The 14,868-nt window shown below is 38.4% G+C and overlaps 1 protein-coding gene across 4 annotated transcripts in view; it reads left to right on the top strand.

Moving 5' to 3' along the window:
* The window catches only part of LOC124274929 (growth hormone secretagogue receptor type 1-like), a 127,839-nt gene extending 115,939 nt beyond the window's left edge, over nucleotides 1-11,900 (top strand). For all 4 annotated transcript variants that reach the window (XM_046710297.1, XM_046710296.1, XM_046710295.1 and 1 more), the window contains one exon: nucleotides 7,263-11,900. In XM_046710297.1, the coding sequence (XP_046566253.1) occupies nucleotides 7,263-8,417 (1,155 nt within the window). In that variant the 3' untranslated portion in view covers nucleotides 8,418-11,900. The remainder of the gene's footprint in view (nucleotides 1-7,262) is intronic.
* The last annotated feature ends 2,968 nt before the right edge of the window (nucleotides 11,901-14,868 follow it).

The following is a 14,868-nucleotide window of genomic DNA, read 5'->3' as shown; positions in this document are numbered from 1 at the left end:
TTATTAACATTACTAGGATGAGAGCAGCCGGTTGTTAAAGGTAATCACTGACAGGATGCACGTGATATCACCTTGGGAATAATATAAAATACATCACCATCGATTAACTATATTTTTTCATCAATACAACCACGAATGTATACTTTCCTTTGTCCAATAGTGTAAAATTGATACTTTCCAGAAGCACAGTTAATATTATTGTAGAATTATAAACCTGTACTTGCGCCTTTTCAAGTAAGTTCAACAATAGCGTAGTGAACGGCATTCATGTTAAGCCATAGGCCAGGGTGTGATATCAATAGCTCTCTTCTTCATTTACCGATCAACACTGGCTACAGTCCCTATAAATCTACTACTTGAAACCCATTTGTCCAGGAACTTACATGGGTGGACATCTTCATCGCTGCACAGTTTTCTGAACCCTTTTTAAATTGACAGATGCTATAACCTTCTTAAGGTATAGCAACATTCTGACAGTGCCAAGTATTTGCACCTTCGATCGAGGACACGACACTTACCGTCGTAGGCGATGTAATGACAATCAAATCATGTAATGTATATGGATAGTCTAGCCCGTATCCATTACTTTTATTGATCCAGGGATGCAGATGGTCGATATATTGGGTAAGACTCTGTTGTATTTGCCCCAGGCGTTATGACAGCAATACTCAAATTTGCACAGCTTGATTCGCGAATGTTATACACAGGTTCAACATCAGATAGTTATTTTGGGATATACACAAACACGAATATGTATTGGTATTAGAGGTGTTGCCGATACTTCCATTTTCTATCGACATGAAATGTTACCTAACTCACTCACTTATGTGTCCATCCTACAAACATGTTCAGTATCATGATACTGTTTATCGAGATACGCTCTATTCGAACATTTTTCGGTATATGACGGAGACCTGTACACATTGTTAATCGAAACATGACCAGACTATCCAGTGATTACTAATACCATCTTCGATCCACGCAGTCGCAGTACACCTAGTCTAACCAGGCCACTGCGTCAACCACAACCACCCAATCGATTAGGTCGCCACGCACAGGTCGATAGGACGTGATTATAGCCCGGGTGTTGGGGTCAATTCACAAGGTGCTCTATTTTTTTTGACAGCCCTTGTCAGTAATGTGCAGTGAAGTTTCGTCTTTCCCACACTTGTTTGCATACATTATCTTAGTACAATGAAATTCAAAGTAGAATGAAGGTAATTATGTATTTGTCGACCTGACACTTCTAGTACTATCGTATTACTGCTAATGCAGTCAATTATTCGCAAATCATATTGAGCGACTCGCTGTTGTAGGTCCCTGATGTAGGTCAGCGGTCACACAGCTGTCCAGAACCATATTTGCATGAATGTGAGGTCAGTGCACTTTACTGTTGTTACCAATTAAACAGGTCTCATACATATGTGAGATGTCATTTTGTTGCTGTGTCTTGGCAGAATATCTTGCACTGTCAATACCCCACGTTTGTAGAAATGCGATCGGGTGACCTACATGTAGCTATTTGCATGTTAAATGCCCCAACTGATAGTTTCACTAGTATGTCTGGTCAAGGTTCGACTACTGACATGCTGTACGGCTGACATATTGTATACCTACTCACGACACTCACTTCTTTGTACAAAGAACATACTTGCTAGTAAGTGAACATGAAAGTAAGTTGAACTGTCGAGAGGTAATTTGCCAAAAAAGAGAACAAGAGTTTGACAAAAAGGATCACAGAGCAATGTCTATTCAATTTATGGTTTGTTTTGCAAGGAACGAGTAATCGAAATGTGCTACTCGAGTGCGCAGAAAAACGTATTTTGATGATTGTAGGTTTTGGTATCCAGCCTATTACTAAACTACAATACAAAACTGCACAAAGCCCTATCGTATATTAATACCTACATGTATACCGGTCATACAAAATGTTAGTTTGATGCTTTAAGGTCAGGTATTACGTTTTGGCTTCCAGCCTATTACCCAATCACAATACAAAACTGCACAAATCCCTGTCATAAATTGATAATCCTATACTGATCATACAAAATGTTATTTTGATGCTTTAAGGTCAAGTGTTACTTTTTGGCTTCCAGCCTATTACTCAATCCCAATACAAAACTGCACAAATCCTTGTCGTGTATTGATAATCCTATATCGATACTACAAAATGTTATGTTTTATCATTGTTTTTATCATTTTCTAGAATCGTTGTTTCTGTGGAGTAGTGAAACAGCCAGGTTACTTTTTCGAGATACTAACTCACCGACAGCTGGTAATGCGGCTATGAGATGTTCAGAAAGGTTAGCCTATGCTCATGGTGTATGTCCGAAATGGTAAACCCTCGCAAAGTCTTGTTCCTTCCGGCAAGGTTTCAACATGATCCGCCCCACCGTCAGAGAAGCAAATAATATTTATTTTACCACGAGCGAGATCCGTTACGAAACCACATATAGTACAAAAACAGGACAGAAAGATTCCAGCGGGTATTTTTTTCTATCCATGAGGTACTAATTGATATCCTAAAAGTTTCTTTTTTCGTCTGTGCCTTCCAAGATATATTTGTAATGGTGTGTGCATTTGGAGCCTACCGTTGTACATATTGCTTTGATGTTCGTAGACGTCACAATCGCAATGGCTTCTTACTTTCTGAACCATTCTTTTAGTTCCAATTTGTTATTGTGTCATCGTTGCAACCTTCTTAACTGGCGCTTGCATAGAAGTGAATGGTTCCGATAATTTTCCTGGTGTCCATTTGTGCCTTAATTGTCTGTGTCATAAATAACTTCAAAAGATTTCCAATTTAGCTGACGAAATATTTTGAATTCTCACATAAATACAACACCTGCCGCAAAAATAAGTAAAAATAACATTATCCAAACCATTATACATAAAATAAAATAAATCAGATTCATTATTTATTTCTTTACAAAATTTGGCTTACAAATAAAGTCCCTTGGTTTATATTTGGGTATAAAGAAACTCCAGTTCCCCATCTTTGTCAACAAATAATTTCCGATGGAAGATCATATTGTAACAACACGCGATCTGGTTAATTGTATGTCATAATGCTCAAATAAACAGGTTTCGATGGTATAGCTCGAATGTTGCAGGCCTGGGAAAGACTAATATGCATTCCTATTCTACAATGCAATTTCGGGATTGTGCATTTTGTAAAATAGAATACGACAATGCAAAAGATTATCTGGTTTTAAATATCCCAACAAACTGATGAAGTATGTTGTAAAGGGCACACCAGCAAAGCAGGTTGGTCACGTATGACAGTCGTCATTGAATGAGTCACATCCTTTAGTTTTGATCTTTGATATATAACAACTGTAGCTGTTTTGGCGCATTTCACCAAAGGTTGTTGCAAAATATATGCAGCTTCAGCTGAAGCCGTGCCACTGGCCAAATGTCCAGAATCTGATATTATGGTCTGTTTTGCCATTGTTCTCCTTGTGTGACGAAATCAAAGAGCCTCATACACCCAGCTTGCACCAGAAATGTGACGACAGTTGGTCTGTGCTGCATAATCTGTTTGTCAGTCATCCTTCCCCTGTAGAGTACATAGGCTCCTCAACAATGTCGTTTCATCTCGAGGGAGTAACAAGTGTCACATAACGGATGGTATTCAAATGTTAATATTTAAGTAAGATGTCATGACGAAAAACGAACCGGACTGTTAAAAAGGTTTCACATATGCCTGAACTACCGACGAATTACAACAGATGATTGTTTGGTATGATGATAACCGTGTAAAATCCACAAGCACATTAATGAATTTCTGTTTCAATAGTATGAGGTTCAAATCTATGTTAGCGGTCATGTACAGACTCGTCAAGTTTCCTTACGTGGTTTAAGATAGTAATTGTATATATGTCGCCTATATCAATGCGCTGTATACTCAAGTAAGTGGAGACCAGACAAACAAGTGACTGGTATTATGTGCAGTCAACGAGCCTAAAATCAAAGTCGCCTTCTACGGCCAGTTTACATGGTGGCTAATTAGCACTACATCGGATTCCAAATGAAACATCGGATAATGATAGAAATATGATGCGAATGCAGCCGTAGCACACTTATACTAGCAATATAATAAACTATAATATAATTCATATTTTATGTATAAGGTTCCCTTCCATGCAGTATACCCTGCGTCACATGGTGATATCCTCCCAGATTAAGTTATCTGACACATCGTCGTATTACAAAAATATTGTTCAAAGACGAGTTAAACTCATTTACATTTCACTGACGGTGTAATGCAGCATTTTGGACAAGCAAATCCCACTGCTAAGCGTGCACTTCAAACAATAGTTCCCTTCTCTAAACACAAAAGGTTGATTCTAAAGGATGTAATTGAATGCCAACGTTTCAACGGCCACGCATCTATATATCCTTGATTGAATTAATGCATCGATAACGCAGGGATGCAAGTAAGTAGATTTAGACACCCTATCATCATTTGTACATTACATCAGCAGATACCGTACATTTAATGGTTACACATTACCCTTGAGTAATGGTGAAGTGAACTTTACATTCGACTGCAAGAAAAGCAAGATAACCTAGACGCAAGATTTCATTATGGCATTGTCCAACATTCAGGATCTATGCGAGCGTTTGCTTTCTGTATTATTTAATAAGGGGAAAAGGACGGCATCATATTCACTGAGAAATATGACGAGGACGCACCCTAGGGAGAAGCGAAATCTAGAATAGACTTCCCGTCACAACTCCCGACCTCAGGGTCCTTCATACGACTTTCCTTTGGCACCTTGTGGGCAGCAGTATGTCCGGCAGGGCCACGCGTCACATGTCCTCTGTCTGAAAGCATTGTCTGTCTGACCGTTGGTCACCTTGGTCGACGAAATCACGAGTCACACAAATACCTGGCTTATTCTCTTGGGAGAGATAATAGCATAATGGCCTTGTAAGCTTAACACATGCCCACCAGTAATCGTATTAGAACTTCTCTGGATATATATATTTTGTTTTCAAATTATGTCTTCTTTGGTACGTTGGCAAGGTTTTGATTTCCTGTTCCAAATATAATGTTTGTGGAGGTGGTCAGACTCAGATAGACGTAATGCGAGTTTGAAATATGAGTTTGTGACCATTTACGGGAAGTACCAAAAATATAAACCATAAATAAGTTGGAATGAATGAAATAACCTTTTTATAACTTCGTAATATGGTTAAAAGTCAGTTATATTTAAGCTGCATGGTTATTGTTGCACTTATATTAATGACTAAAACATATTCCATTATTTATTACAGTTATTAAATTACACGTGGGAAACGGCATTGTGGGATACTGGAAGTGCGTGCTGCCTGGTTAGAATTGGTCTAGCAGTCTGTTCTTGTCGTAAAAGAGGAGGTGGGGTAGCCTTGTGGTTAAAGCGTTAGCTCGTCACGCCCAAGATCCGGGTTCGATGCCCCCATGGGTACATTGTGTGTAGTCCATTTCTGGTGTCCCCCGCCGTGTTATAGGTGGCATAATGCTAAACGCGGCGTAAAACCATACACGAAGCCGAAGTCTTGTTTTGAAAGGTGCCTTAACGGATCCAGTCCGTGATTAGATCCAGTACTTCAGCCCACGCTTGTTTCGTGGATCTTTGCTCGGAGTATCTGTCACTAGTTTGTTTACAGACATGCTTACGCATTGGCTGCCGTCAAAGCTGAGATTTGCATGCAAACAAAAGCTAAGCATACACACAATATCGATATCTGCCAGAATATATCCACGACAGGATAACATATCGTATAATGGATTTCCTCAGTGAGAATCACTAATTACCTACTCTTCCGCACTATCATCAAAAGCAATTTTCTACTTTTCTCATCAGACCTTTCAGAAACGAAAGGCATTTTGCAGCCATGAGTTATTCTAAACTCCAATTATACACCTCAGTTGGTACATATATCAGAGTCGTCCAATTAGTTGTCTTGTCTGTGCGAGATTTGTTGTCTGGAGAAGACTGGTGTCAAGTCGTGTCTGTACCATGTCAGTGTACGTACCTTACCTACACGTGGACGGACTGTTCCATCCGACACCAGTCTCCACGTCTCGATCGCACACCTGTAGACTATATGTTCTTACGAGTGAAATATATATGTATGGGACGAATACAGATCGTGTTTAATTTGTAAAGAGCAAAATGGCATTTCACAAATAGCACTTCAAAGGGCAGATTAAGGGTATTATCTGCTTGTGAAATAGAAAATGGATCTCATTACAGAAACAATAAGTCTTCTTTCTCCTTGTAGATTTTTGTCCTGGCTACAATACTGGTGTGTTTTTACGTTGGTATTCTTGAGGTGTGATACATTCATTTTGTTCATTATTTATTAATAAATAACATCCTGAGTTCGTCACTGATTTTCTTTTAAAATACAAAGAGCTTCTTTTAAAAAATGAAATAGGGTTTACGCATATGTGTCATAAATCTATATGATGTAACATATAAAATACACGCATATGGGATGTTAAAAATACTATCCTTCTTCAGCAAGATATATTTTCTAGTTTCGGAATTTCTACTTGAATATTGAATTCACTACTTTCTCTATCTAATTGATATTTGGTTGCCATGGACCTCCTGCCAACCGCCATCTGATGACGCGATTGCACTGCGGAGTGATACCTGGACATTCATTGGAAAGCATTATAGCTCTGAGGGGCCTATCAAAATCCAGGATTCTATAATGTCATAGTGGAATTACGAACAGCTTTCTTACATTTAGGAATGCTAGTTATCGTTCACTGGTATTACAGCTTTAAAGTGAGTGAGTGAGTGAGTGAGTTAAATTTAAAGTCACATCAGCAATGTTGCAGCCATATCGAGACGAGGAGTAGAATAAGAATTAAAGCCGTAATTCATAAAGTCAAATTATAAAACCATGTCAACGAAGGACAGTAAAATAACTAGAGCATCACAGATATAGATATAAAACTAGTATGAAAAACTAAAACCTTTTAACTATAGAAGACAATACAATATAAAAACAGGCTACATATTGCCAACAACTGAAGGTAGATCACCTTATTGGTACAGATTTAAAGTGTTTCACCTGGCATGAAATACTCCATAATCTTGTAACTACAGCAGACCTGACATATATGATGGTATTTTATTGGTAGGAATATAATCATGACTTAGAGGACAAATGTCTTTTCAGATTACCAGAAGAGTATTGATTTTTTGTGAACCTAGGAACAACATGAATTCATAATAATATATCCTTAATTGTTTCAGGAGATGAGTAACAACACAACAGATTCCCCGGCGGAGTTCGGAAGCATAGTGTTCCACAGATACAGTACTGCTGAACTTCTTGAAACCTTCGCCCCTCTTGGGCCATTGTCAGAAAAGTTTATCCCCCCTTTGTGGTACGCTATTGGCTTTGTGTGTAATCCAGCCTCTGCGGTGATATGGCTTGGACGTCGTATGAGGCGAAACAACTCATCAGCTATCTACCTTGGAGCACTATCTATCTCGGACTTAATATTCTTGTTTCTGCATCTGCTGTACACTCTCCACGTAGCGTGGGGCTATCGGACGTATAACACATCCGCAGCCTCGTGTGCGATCTTCATGTTCTTTTATTACACCCCACAGTACCTGAGCACTCTCTTGGTTCTTGGATTTACAGTTGAGAGGTATGTAGCCGTGTGTCATCCTTTTCAAAAGGAGAAGTGGTGCACTGTCAGGCGTGCTTGTGGCATAGTTTGTGTTCTGTTATTTTTCTCTGCGGCTGTAGCGTCGGCTCAGATATACATTTGGACATATGCTCCCGAACATGGCGCTTGCAACTACCGAGAAGCTGCTATAGAAGGTCAGGACTCCAGCTTTGTGAACATTTGGAGTTGGGTTTCCGAACTGCTGATATTTGGAGCAATTCCACTGATTGTGTTGTGTTTTAACGCCCTTGTTTTAAAAGAAATTTGTAAATTAGCCAAAAATGGTGTGGTTTCTCGTCAAAGTGGAAGTGCAAGCACAACAGCTTCAACAGTGACTCTTCTCTCAGTGTCATTCTTCTTAATCATTACCCAACTTACTGCAACCATAGTGGTGTGCTTGCAGACGCTCTTCCCGCACGGCCATATCATCATGACGGACGACCAAATTCGAGAAGACCCAACGTGGAGTAAAATGTTCAGCTATCTGGAAAGTCGTAAAATAATCGAGTGTTTGTGTCTGTCGCATTACGCTCTGTATTTTGCTATATACTGTCTCACTGGAAAACACTTCAGGAAAGAGGTGTTGTATATGTTAACGTGTTGCGGGCGTTTTCGTGCCTTTCAGGATTCAATTTCGAGAAAGCACAATGGCGAGAAATATTCCATGGTATCCAGTAATGGCCACCTCATGTCCGAGACGTGTACAACCACGTTCACAACTAACTTTTGAGCGTCCATGGCTTACTGACAATGTCGATGACACGTGTTTCAAAGGTTTTGAGATGGTCAGTTTAGACCCTGAACAACCCAGAGATTAGACCGAAGTAATTACATCGGCCAAAATGTGTGTGTTCGTTTGTGGTTGGTGGTGCCGTGGATAATGTGACCGAGCGCGGATTTCTGGACACAACAGATGAACCTCGTTAAAACTAAGTCCCTCGTTACACTGGAGAAATGCGGAATGCTGATATTAGATAATCCGATAATGATTCTGCAATCAATGATTTGCGCCATCTTCAATGATATTTCGAAATAGAGGCGTTCGAGTTAACGAGGACTGGTGGTACTGTATATTATTACATGTTGTAAACATTTTAAATTGGTATTTATTTACTGACTATTACTCAAACATGATTATAAACTGCCACACGGATGGATGTGACTATGGCTAAAATGAAACACGAAATTGTTTATTGAATGATGATCATGATGAAATTGATGGTATCATCATTGACAGGTATCACAGTTGTGTTATGAACATTAACTTTGAAATATTTCAAGGTGTAAGATGTAAGATTTCCTTTTATCTCGTAATGTCCGTGACAAAGTGTAACACGAATAGAAACCGAATAATATGTTACTGCATAATCCTCTTGTATTGCCAAAGCGGTACAGATGGGAAAAGTATACGTTACTTCAACAACGAACTAGATGACAGCTTCCTCGAAAAGAGGACGTCTTGTGTGCAAACAGTACACTATAGGGCAGTCACAAAAATACATGTACTGGAATATGCTTAAATGATAGCAGGTTTTTACCGCTGGTCGGAGTTCTCATACTGTATATGGTGAATGTGTTTTAAGGCTAATCTGACATTCATTTCAACACTCATCACTCATTTATGATTACGTAACTTTTCCAAACAAAGTAATTATCAGTAATTATCAGATCAGTAGCTTCGAAAAAATGTAATTCATCAGAGCAACGATGTTATGTCTCGGTTGATCTCTGCATGTACTTGTATGGCAATTACGATAAGAAGGTCAATGCAATTATTGCATATGCTCCATCATTGAAGATACTCAACATTTTCTTATGTAAAAGAAAGTTAAAGGACAATAACCATAAAGTGTGCAATGCCGTAACTTTCTATTACAGGTGGCTGTTTTATGTTGGTCTTCTGATACCAACTTTACGTCACAGAGTTACTGTTACCTTCCCATAGTACTGACAATTGTCAGTTAATCCTTAACACACATCCATCAATTTCTGACACCTCGTTAAAAGAAGGTGGATACAATGTTTTACAGGTTTCAACTTTAGCAAGAGGACAACTATAACTCACACCTTGCCCAATTTCATTTCTTACACTATCGGGAGGGGTATCGATTTAAAATCACCTTATGTATCTCTATGTATGTATAAAATACACATTTTACCGTGGTGTATAATGGTGATATGGCCGACTATGTTACATGCATAATCCTAATATATATATACTACACCACATGAAGAAAGTAATAATTTCGATGCCAATTCAAAACCGGTAGGATTAGCAGGGGATGACTTTACGCCCAATGGAATTTGTGTCTGATGATAGTCATGACTGGTGATTCTTTTCATTGCCGTTTTAACTATCATATACCAGGAAATATGGGTATATCTGGAATTTAAGTTCTGAGCCTGAGGGAACATGTTCAGTATTGCTTTACAAGAGTCGGATAATCTGTAGGTCCGTGTAGATCGTACTTATTTCTTTGTATCAACCATTGTATACTGTATGTGAAAGGTAGAAACATATAGGTTTCTTGGTCTCAGGTAGAGGCATTATCCATGGGCCTCTCTGTAAACAAGGAAAACAAACCAAGAAGAGGAACAAAAATACGAAGCTCTATGAAGGTCAATTTGTATTCTGCAAAGCGATCATTGGATCTGATAATAATTAATATGCTCATCGAAATACAGAATGCTCAGTGAGAATGACTACAAAATACAATATTTTCATTTGTATCGGTGAACCTAGTGGTAATATTCTACAATAGTAAATATGTGTTGACATTTTGTACATCGTTAAGACATAAAGAAGTGTTGTAAAAGAATTTATCATTTTTCGTGAAACTATATTTGCAAAATTATTGCTTATGTATCTTGTGTTACATGCTCTAAAAAATGTAACGGTATATGGGAGAAGGTCGATGCGTCAAATGAAATGTTACGTCAGTTAAGACAGTAGTATGTGACCACGTGTCATACCTGTAGGCATGGTGTTCCTCCGTGACCGTAGGACAAAAGTGATGCATGTTTTGTCAATATTTGCCAGTGTCTCCAAGTCCACTATAAGATCAAAGTGGTACATTTACACAAATCCTATCAATGCTTTGAATATATCTTCCTTTGTATTTTATCCTTCCCATTGTACAAAATGACAACTTCCTGATACCTGTGATAAATTGTATGTATTGTAACCATTATCTGATCATGTAACTGTCTAATGTTGATCTGTATTCATTTTGACACAAGTATCTCGGTGTTCCAAATATCATGAACATATACTTACGAATATGTATATGCATGTGTCAATGTGCTGTTGTTCACGTGTACATATATTTCTACAATATTCACAACGGCTTACCACATGAATTATGGTATATTATTTAATAGATTTCAGTGTTATACCATATATATGCTGTAATTATTTTCATACCTGTATGACGCCGTATTAATGAGTAAGACACTATATTTTGCTATGCCATATGACACATATCAATATTTGAACCCGTCATACTGTAACCGCCGTGCTCAACCTGTACATACAAAATATTTCCTGTAAGATATTTCTATCATTATTATGGTGATAACAAAGTGGAATTTAAAATGCAATGCAGACGTGCATCGTTATAATGTTACAATGTTAGATCAATATTTATCCACTGTTCATCCATTGACACCTGCTCTTGTGTAAACGTCTTGTATCGTGCCATCTCTCAACCCCTACCTCCCCACGTCCCCTTGTCTTGACTATAGTTCACCAAAGTGGTAAACAGTTACGAGCGTTGATCTTCCCTCCGCTACTACGTTAACGTGCCACTAGTTTACTGACAGGATGGCTTTAAGCACACCCACACTCCCTATCTACTTCATGTACCACTTAGAAAGCGTATTCCTATTGGTATCAATTTCTCGCAACTAACCAGAAACAAGAAGATCCTAGCGTTCAGCTCTAACATTTAGGGTGAGGCATACCGGTGAATGAACACAACCTTGATAACATATTTCCATTATGTCACACCAGATCACACATAGCGAATACACCTGCCATTGACGTGTGTATCTTACATCAGCTTCGTGTAACCGTGATGTAGACACACGCCAAGGTAGATACATATTTGGACACGAATACCCTGATGTGAGCGTCAAAAGATTCACGTCTCCTACTCATTCAACATAGACACTCTTGGCACAAGTATATCTTAATCCAACAACGATATAATGTCATATAAACTACTAGAAACAAATCTAAGTGGTAAAAGTGTTGTTTTGCATTTCGGTCTTGTACTGTAATACAAATGCGTATCTTATTTCACTGCCTGCAATGTGATCTGGCCCCGATTTCTCGAAACAAACTTAAGTCTGAGTTTTGACTTAAGCAAGAGATTTTATTCAAATTTGAGAAAAAGCAGGAAAATGTATTTCCCAGAATGAACTGAAATCGATATTACACTCAAACATAGTTGACAATTTGAGTTGGGTAGATAGGCTACTTAAGTTGTTTGGGCTTTTTTATTTAAAAAAATGCTGTTTCAAATTGTCAAACTCAGTTTGAAATTTGAGTAAAAACTTAATTTTTTCGAGAAATCGGAGCCTGAGCGATATTTCAGTCTCGAGGTTCGTGTGCTTAATCTTAGTAAGAATGCTTCTACACCTGAAACATCGAGGGTAGCGCTGAGAACCAGTTTAGGAAGTGTTACAGTGTAAATAACGTTATTTGCTTAAACACTACAATAATAGTTGATGTATATATCAGAGTGATATTACTTGCATTAATACCCACTGCGACAGTAACTATATCACGAGCAGTGTAATTTATGTGCAGCTGTGTACGACATATATATGAAAGTGGCAATATCGGACACACCTTACACAGCGTATGTTATCGATTCATCTTCCATTATGTTACGAGTGTTAGAGTTATTAATCGAAATTGTTTTGGAAGTGTTATTTTCATCGCTAAAAGTGACGTTGGTGGTAACTGGTGGATCTGTGAACTGTTTTGTTAATTTTAAATCTTATTACTGGTTTAACCGTCACATTTAAGCTTACTTGAATCGTGTGTTGTTTTTGTTGTCTGTTCTGAGGAAGGAACGTTGTCGAATTGGAATAAAACATGAACATTGAACTGGATATTGTGTTGTCTTTCCGAATAACTGGAAATGTGTTAAACCGTACTTACAAGTTCATCAACTTCACCTTTATCTACAGGAGTGAAAATACTTGACATTCTGGTACATCTCTTGTCGTCCATTCTTTTCAGTTAATCAAGGAGGGCTGAATTAGAATTTGGATCAGAAACTCAAGAGGCGACATACAAGATCGGGTGGTCAGGCCCACTGACGTGGTTGATGCATGACATCATGTTCCAGTTGCATAGGTCGATGCTCACAATGTCAACCATTGGATTGTTTGGTCCAGTCTCGATTATTTACAGTCACATTATAACGCTAGAATAATCCTGTGTGCGGCGTTAAACATCAAAAGGCCAAGCAAATGTTTTAAAAATATCTTTTACGAACCTATCCTTTAAATATGACTTAGTGTGCAGTTTTGAAGAATATTAATTTTGAACACTTCGAAAACGATTATATTAGCTTTTGAATGAAATCTGAATGTTGATTTGATGTAATCTCTCACAACTTTGCATGCAGGAAGAATGTTAGAATGTGCCCAAGTCTACACTTGGGAGATACTGAGTCTTCTCGACACGACAAAAGCACCGGTTCCACATGGATGCAATAGAAGCCCGTTTTTGGTGTCCCCCAGCCGTGATATTGCTCGAGTACTGCTAAAAGCTCACTCTCACTCATTTTCCATCCTCAATCAGAACATCAATGCCCGCACGATGCTTCAACCAAAAAACAACCAAACCACAGATCAGACAGATATAATGTACAGCCGCCAGAATACGTTATGTGTATACCACAGATCAGACAGATATAATGTACAGACGCCAGTAATACGTTATGTGTATACCACAGATCAGACAGATATAATGTACAGCCGCCAGAATACGTTATGTGTATACCACAGATCAGACAGATATAATGTACAGACGCCAGTAATACGTTATGTGTATACCACAGATCAGACAGATATAATGTACAGCCGCCAGAATACGTTATGTGTATACCACAGATCAGACAGACATAATGTACAGCCGCCAGAAATACGTTATGTGTATACCACAGATCAGACAGATATAATGTACAGCCGCCAGAATACGTTATGTGTATACCACAGATCAGACAGATATAATGTACAGCCGCCAGAATACGTTATGTGTATACCACAGATCAGACAGATATAATAATGTACAGCCGCCAGATATAATACGTTATATCGTATACCACAGATCAGACAGATATAATGTACAGTGTATACCACAGATCAGACAGATATAATGTACAGACGCCGCGTTATGTATACCACAGATCAGACAGATATAATGTACAGCCGCCGTAATACGTTATGTGTATACCACAGATCAGACAGATATAATGTACAGACGCCAGTAATACGTTATGTGTATACCACAGATCAGACAGATATAATGTACAGACGCCAGTAATACGTTATGTGTATACCACAGATCAGACAGATATAATGTACAGCCGCCAGTAATACGTTATGTGTATACCACAGATCAGACAGATATAATGTACAGACGCCAGTAATACGTTATGTGTATATACGTTTCTATTCCTACTTTTCTGACGTTGTAAAACGAACTATTTTAAATTAGAAAAGTAAAATCGTTATTTCAGAAACCCGAATCAGCAGATCACATTTATATCACATCATGACTACAGGCCAAATGAGGGATTAAATTCCTTGACAGCAGCAGCTCATTCATACAATATGTTTACTCAAAGGTCTGAAGTATCACGGATGTATTTTCGCGGTGTCGAGACTAAACGCCAAATCGTGTCCATGCTTATGCAACATGAGAAAGATGTCGTTAAGCTCCAACATTCGACCCGTTTGAGAGTTGTATATCAATATCAAATTTGCATCTCCTCTTTGATGCGACTGCAATCCCCGTTAAGTAAGCATCACGCAATTACTGGCAAAGTGAGTTGATGAAACGCCATGTTACAACTTTTTCCGGGATGAAAAGACAACACTTTGACACGGGTTAAAAGTTTGTTCCCCATCTCCAGACCGCTCTAAATTCGATTACATTTTTC

Source organism: Haliotis rubra, unplaced genomic scaffold, assembly GCF_003918875.1.
Source record: "Haliotis rubra isolate DU_JTF1 unplaced genomic scaffold, ASM391887v1 Scf196, whole genome shotgun sequence".
Classification (NCBI taxonomy): Eukaryota; Metazoa; Mollusca; class Gastropoda; order Lepetellida; family Haliotidae; genus Haliotis; species Haliotis rubra.
Note: the sequence above shows the minus strand (reverse complement) of the source record. Positions and strands in the feature narration are given on the sequence as shown.